Raw genomic sequence first — 7,306 nt, 5'->3', positions numbered from 1 at the left:
GGTTGTTTTGATTTTGGGGAAGGGGGACACCTCACTAGACAATTTTCTACTATCTCGGTCCTGGGACGAAGGAGTACTCCATAATTGGTCCCTTTTGTATTTCATATGCCAAATTTTGATCATAGATCTGACTAGCAAAATGTTAATGTATGTCAAAAAAATTGTCAATGAATTCGTATTTAAATGTATTTTTCTAATGATATTATTTTTGTTATTATGTAGTATATTTTATTAGTTAAAATTATGTTTAAAATATAACACGAAATACGATGGGAACTAGTAGTAAATCAGTAAAACAGGAGGCCGTACTCCGTAAACTCTTTGGCTAGGCCGAGAGAACCCGATACGGTTCGGTCCCTCGTGCACCCGAACGCCACGGTGATCGCACACACGGTCGCACCCTCACCGCACCCCATCGACCGCATCGCGCCCTCACCGCCACCATGGACTACGCCGCTCACGCCGCCGCCGCGGCGCCGCAGGCCGCCGATCCCCGTGGGGCCTACCCTCCTGGCTACCCCTACGCCTACGCCTACCCGGCGTACCACTACCCCGATCCCGCCGCCGCCGCCGCCCCCTCCGCCCCCGCCCCCGCCCCCGCCTCCGCCGCCTCGTCCTCCTACTACTACTCCAACCCTGCCGCCCAGGCTATCACGGGGGCGCAGTACAACCCGTACACCAGCCAATACCACTACTACGGCGCCCCGGCGACGGACGGGGGGAGTGGCCTCGCGGATTACTACTTCACCGCCAGCGAGGCCTCTCAGGCCCCGTCGGCGGCCCAGACAGCTCCGGCGGCGTCGGCGGCCGCGGCGGCTGGAAGAGAGGCGGTGAAGCACTTCGGGTTCGATCCCCAACGCTACGCCCAGGTCAGTGCGCTCACTGTCTCCGATTTGGTACATCTTTCTCTGTATGCGTTCCGAGTGTGGTGGATTTAGGTGGATTTTTTAGGGGTTCGTCAGATAAGGGAGCATGGTTACAAATCGGGCCTCACTGATTTTCTATTGAATCGATTGTTCTTGGCATATATATATATAGTTGGTGAAGGTAGCCCATAATCCTAGATAACTCGATTGCTGCCTTCTGGCTTTATGGGTTCTAGGTTTTGGAATCCTCGCACTGTAAAAATCACAAAACATTCCAGACTAGCTGGAAAATTGGAATGGTTTGGAAATTGCTCACCCGCATCTTAAACTCGCAGACTGGTTGACATACAAGCAAAAAGGATATCACTCCGGTAGATTTGTTAAATCTTGACCATGAGAAGTTCTTTAGTCAAATCCTTTTGTGCCTGCAAGGAGCCATGCCTAGGCTTTGGTGCTGTCAGATATCAAAGTTGATCAGTTACTAGGGGCTTCATTGAAATGTAAGTCATGATTGGTAATTGCGACCGAAAGATAACATGTCATCTTTTTATGTCTAAACTGACGAAATAATAGAATAAGCGCGAGTTGGAATGAAACCTTGCTTGTTTTAATAGGGACTTCTAATCAAAATATTAGTGAAGTGCAACTGAAAGTTAACCTCAGCAGATGTGAACTTTGGACATTTTTAACCTAGTTGGAACTGTTGTATTTTCAGCTTAGTTGGAACTGTTGTAGATTTAAGTAATTATGATGTGCGGCAGACCAATGAGTGTGATTAGAAAGCAGGTGACTGCCTGCTTTGTTGAAGACCTGGGCTAGTAGTACAGCATATGTGATTTCACCATTTTGACATAGCTTAGAGAATGAAAATCATTTGTGTATGTTTACCATGTATGCCTTAGTTTGAGGGCAACGTCCTAACCTGTGCTCCTTCCTATTTGGGTGAAAAGAGCACATATGATTTCATCACTTTGGCATGGCTTTTGGAAAGAAAATCATGATGAGGATGCATTTGTGTATCCATGTGGAAAAAAGAATTGGAGTGACCCTTCTCTCCCATACTTGGTTAAAATTCCTCCGATAATAAAGTTATTGATTATGGAATAGGTCACACCATCTTAAGTAGTGATGGAACATCATAATATTTTTGTAGAGCTAACATTGCCGTGATGGAAAATTGCCTTCAAAGGGCTGTCTGTCTCATGGCAAGCTGGGGATGGAGATGAAAGCAAGTAGGAGTATTTGGGGGTTGGGGCACAGAGTCTTCTAACTATAAGCTGAGAGAATATTGGATGATGATAACTTGCACATTTAGTGTTCTTAGGCCTTAGGACCTGAATCGGTCCCATCCATTCATTTATTGATGCACGGGAACTATTATCCTAAATGCCCAAACTCAATTGTAGTGCTAGTGTATGTATCTTGTTTCAATGTGAGCATCTGTATATTGAAAATTCGCTTTTATTGAAATAAAGTGGTCACCTGCATGGTTGCATCCTCGAGTTTTCCTCACCCCCGGCCACTTTGTTTCGTTCTTCCTCTGTGGAAACCAAGTGGGCATTTGCATGTTCACACCTATTTTTGCCTACTCAATTCAGTAAAATTCATTACTTGTTTCTGCTGAGAACATTGTAGCCTGCAATTATCAGGTCTATTGAGTACTAATATCCAATTCTTTGCCCACTTCCATTCTTGGGTATGTTCAATCTGTAACTTGGCAGCATTCATTTGTTTGCATGTTGGTTTTGCCATAGACATAATTTCACATTAATCTGTTTTGTTACTTTTTGATCTACATGTCTATGTTGCTTGATAGTTGGTCTTTGTCCTTGTCATGTCAAAACTGGAAAAAAAAATCGAAGCTGAAATTCCGCATCCTGGAGGATGTGAAAGCCTGGTACAGATTAACATATTTTCCCATTTTGGCTCAATTCCATTATTAATAAAGGTTCTCATGCTCTGAGTCCTATATTTGGATCAAGCAAAGGTCCTCTAATTTGAATATCCTTGTTTGGAGCCTTGGTGGTTGTTATTTTCTGAGAGTTTAATGACTGTTAATTCTTGAAAGACACCCAAATAGATTGAGTGTATTTCAAATTTGCAATAACCCCAAAGGACTATATAGGAGAACTAGAACTACCAGGACTCAACCCTATTTAAGCATACAATGCACATCTAGCCACAAGACAAACACTATTTGTTGACTAGCCATGTACACTTGAGTGCTACCCTTACAGTGACAACAAACTTTTGTTGTTCCTCGTGTTTCGTCAAGGAATCTGATCCCAGTTTTAACATTGACTTCAACATGCATCTCATCTACAACCGAGGTGCCATACACAGCTCCACAAGGACAAGTTAGAGTGCGAGTGCGCCATAATACTTCACAAGAGTATACATTGTGGGCAGTGGTTTCTATCCCACAGTCACCAAGCCAGATATCGCCCATGTAGTCCAAATCCTCAGTCGGTCTGTCAGTGCTCGTCTCAGGTTTTTGAGGGAGAGTTGCTTCCCTTTATCTGTTCTATTTACGTTCAGTTAACTCCAGCCCGCACGTTTTCTGATCGAGTTTAGCCAGGTGATCATATTGGCTGTTGCTTCATTGTTGTTAGCAGAAACATCAGTTTTCAGTACATGCTATCTGAACTTCATTTTACATACTTTCTTGCCAAGTTCAAATTCGAGAACAGCAATGGTTCATATCAAACTCTGTGCCTCAGATCCACCGTACCAAAAGGTGGACAATTTCCACAGACGCATCTTGTGCTTGGAGTGTAAATTTGCAGGTCTCGACTAAGAGGTCCTACTCCAACTTTACCTCTGATCTGAATGGGCGGCATGGTCTGCCTTAGTCTTTCTGTACTGTCATGGTGCTCCCAGTGCTGCATTGCTTTTCTTGTGCTGAGGCACAGCTGTTAGTATAGGAGGTGGTTGTTGCCAAGTCTTTACCTTCTTGATACATAGCTGAGGGCATCATATGTGTATGCGCAGGTGTTATTGGTATGTGGGTATAATATGTTGTCATCCGCATCATCATATTTAAATAGTAGTATTGGATAGAGCTTGTTCAGTGTAAGATATACATGGAAAATGGATCCAATACCGTCACCATCCATTCATCAGACTGGGTGGCTATATATCAAATTTGGTGCTGCCCCTAAAATATGCTGGCCTCCATTTAATGTGTGCTTTTGTGTATAGCCATGCTTGACACGGTGACATGGATTTCACATGTGCACTAACTAATTGTATGAAGATCTTTTTTTCTTACCTTCACTGTATGGCACATTTTCTGTTCAGTTCACCTTAATTGTATCTGCTGATTAGCTTTCATACTATATTTCTCATCTCTCCATATTAACTTGGTGTCAACATTGTCTCCATAGGTAGCAGCTGCGAAAGCTCCAAACGGAGTGGCACCAACAGCTGCAGCCACGGTCATGCATCATGCTCAGTGGAATGCCCATTTTGGACATCCTCTGCCGACAAACGTTCGGAGGAGTTTCAGGAAGAAAACTCCAAAAGTTGTGCAGCCATTACTCTGTGAAGTCTGCAAGATCCAGTGCGACACCATGGAGGTTCTCTTGATCCATAAAACAGGTCAGAAGCACAAGAAGAATCTGCAGAAGTTACAAGACGCGATCACGCCTCAACCAGCAAAGCCTCCGAACAGCGGTGTTGCAGCAAACACAGCACCTCCTGCCGCCGCCGCCGCCACTGCTGATGGTGTTGTGCCGGCTGTACAGCCAAAGAAGAACAAGAGCTCCAACGCGTCCCCAGCAGACTTGGAGGTGAAGAAGAGGCGGGTGATCGAGGCTGGAGCGGCTCATGGCGAAATGAAGATCTGCACAGCGTGCAACGTCGTCGTCAACAGCCAGAAGGTCTACGAGTTCCACCTGGCCGGGCAGAAGCACAAGGCCAATGTACAGAAGCAGCAGAAGCGGCAGCAGCAGCAGCAGCAGCAGCAAGTGCAGCTTCAGCATGTCGCCTGAGACGGCGAGCCGCTCTCGGAGTTCTCCCTGTCTTTATTTCCTGTCCTTCCAGAGGATCAACAGAAACCAGCATTCAAAAACCCATGTTTTTTTCCGTTGTTTGGTAGGCTAGCTTAGTCTCTGTTGCAGTTACAGTGTCCCCCTTGTTGTGCTGTAGAAACGCCGGAAAATTGCTTCAGACTTCTGCCTGCTGCGAATTAGCAGCGGATGCTGGTGGCGAATATTGTTATGTATTTTGTGTCTGTTGATGAATGTTGTGGTGATCTTGATATCTGAGTTCTTCTGTAATGTCATGGCTTGGGTTCGCGCCGCATAAATGGAATATGTTAGTTATACCGTGTTTGTAGTTCAGGTGCTCAGGCAGAAGTCGGAGGAATCGGTGATCATGGGCGGCAGTACTGTTGTTATCCTTGTTTTTTAGGGATTGTAGTCATCCTTGGTGTCGCATGAAGACTAGGGGTGGAAATTGGTAGCGGATAATCCGAAATATCCGATATTCGTATTCGAGAAAATGCCTATTCGTATCCGAAACATCCGCATCCGAACTAAAATGGAAATGAAAATTATCCGTATCTGAATTTATTAAACAAATAAAAAATAAAATATGGTACGAGATTTTGAGACAAATATGGATATGGAAGTGGATATATCCGTATCCGAATAAGATTATGGGAGGTAATTTTCAAAATTCTAGACCCAATATTCCAATTATCCAACTAAAAGCCAAATAAGTGGTCAAATTTTACTCTTTATATGATTAAATTTATAAATTATTATGCATTACAATAGTATTTATTCATAAACCTATTTATCATTGACTTATTGTATGTCACAAGTTGATTATTTCAGGTCACATAGCTATCGACTAATTTACTTAAGCAATATGTTGATATTATTCGTATCCGTTCCCAATCAAGAAAATATCCGATACGTATCCGTATTCGAATAATATCCGAGCCGCATCCGTATCCGATAACATCCGTATTTGGATTCGTATTCGTTTTGAAAATATGAAAATGGAAGTGGCAAGAGCACTATCCGATTCGCATCCGATCCATTTCCACCCTTAATGAAGACCCGCTGGAACGAGTGGACCTAGCAACTTAGGGTTAGACAGCTTTAGAAAAAGCCGCCATCTCGCTAGTTTTTTTTATCCGGAACACCTTACATTCCATTTACGAGGGACCGATTAAATCGGTGGTTACAGCACGGTTTACATCAAGCAGGAGATCTGCATGCCATACATGTTGACCTTGATTTTTCTATAAGCCGCCTCTTTTATTCATTTGGGTTTCTCAACTAATTATAACATAATTAATTTAAAAGTCTCAACAAATTTAAGAAGCAAGTTATTTTTTTACCTGAGGAGAAACAACTTATTTTTTTAGGCAAACGCTCAGTGTCAACCGACAGTTTTTCTCTCGCTTATCCGCCACCTCCCACGAGTGACGCATGCCCCAATGGGCCCGTGCACCGCTTCGTGTGTTGCCTTATCTTCTCGTCCGATCACTCCCGGCCACATTTTTATCCTTGTCTTCTTTCTTTCTTCCCCAACCATCCAGCCTCCTCCATCACGCATACAAGAAGAACATCGCTAGCCCATGTCCACCGGCCTGCGAGCAGAATGGCCACGCAAGCCTTCGGTGGACACCACAACCCGGCCGTGTCCTTCCCCAACCCGACTGTGGGCGTACATGGAGGTAGCATGCAAGCAGCGGCTAGCATGCGAGCTTGCTGGCCCACGCGACCGGCGACGGGGATTGGCGGTGCTCGAGACGGGAGCTTGGAGGTTGATGGCCTCGTGGTTGACGGCGAACGGCGGCGGTGTTGTCGGCGGCGACGTCGATGTTTCTGTAACTTCATTTTCATTGGTTTTTTCTACAATGTCATGTGTGTTGCAAAGGTTTATTCCGTGACAATACCATGCTGCAGAAAAGTGAAGATGAAAAAAAAAACTCTGCAACACATGTATGTTGCACAAGTTCATTCTGCAACAACATCCATGTCGCAGAAAAGTGAAGACAAAAAATTTCTGCAGCATCATCTATGTGTGCATAAGTTCATTCCGCAACAACACCCATGTTGCAGAAAAGTGAAGACGAAAGAAAGTTCTGCAACAACACCAATGTTACAAAAGGGTTTGTGCAATATGCGCTCTGTTGCAATGATGATGACGAGGTTGGACCGTTGATGGTGCCAGATCTAACGATTCTTGAGGCGGTCGATCTTTTTAGATTATGCATCGGGGGACGTGTAGCACTGCCCTATTTTTTTAAGTCACTCAAAAGAACTGTCCCGTAATTCACCGGTGCACCGATGAAGTGTTGACACTCCGCGTCAGCTTACTCTGCAGAAGCATGCAGCCCTGCAAGCATGTCCATCTCCTTCTCGTGCAATTGCGACGGGCCTATGCGTGAGGATGGCATGAAAGAAAAGGAAAGGAAAAAT

At 44.5% G+C, this 7,306-nt stretch overlaps 1 protein-coding gene across 1 annotated transcript; it reads left to right on the top strand.

Annotated features, from left to right (window-relative positions):
• The first annotated feature begins 355 nt into the window (after positions 1-355).
• Positions 356-5,127, top strand: LOC125535560 (zinc finger RNA-binding protein). The gene is made up of 2 exons (XM_048698625.1): positions 356-869; positions 4,253-5,127. The coding sequence occupies exons 1-2, from the start codon at positions 444-446 to the stop codon at positions 4,856-4,858; spliced, it is 1,032 nt and encodes a 343-aa protein (XP_048554582.1). The 5' UTR covers positions 356-443; the 3' UTR covers positions 4,859-5,127.
• The last annotated feature ends 2,179 nt before the right edge of the window (positions 5,128-7,306 follow it).

The sequence above is a fragment of the Triticum urartu genome, chromosome 2 (genome assembly GCF_003073215.2).
Source record: "Triticum urartu cultivar G1812 chromosome 2, Tu2.1, whole genome shotgun sequence".
NCBI classification, from domain to species: domain Eukaryota; kingdom Viridiplantae; phylum Streptophyta; class Magnoliopsida; order Poales; family Poaceae; genus Triticum; species Triticum urartu.
The sequence above is the reverse complement of the archived record's forward strand: the minus strand, read 5'-3'. Positions and strand labels throughout refer to the sequence as shown.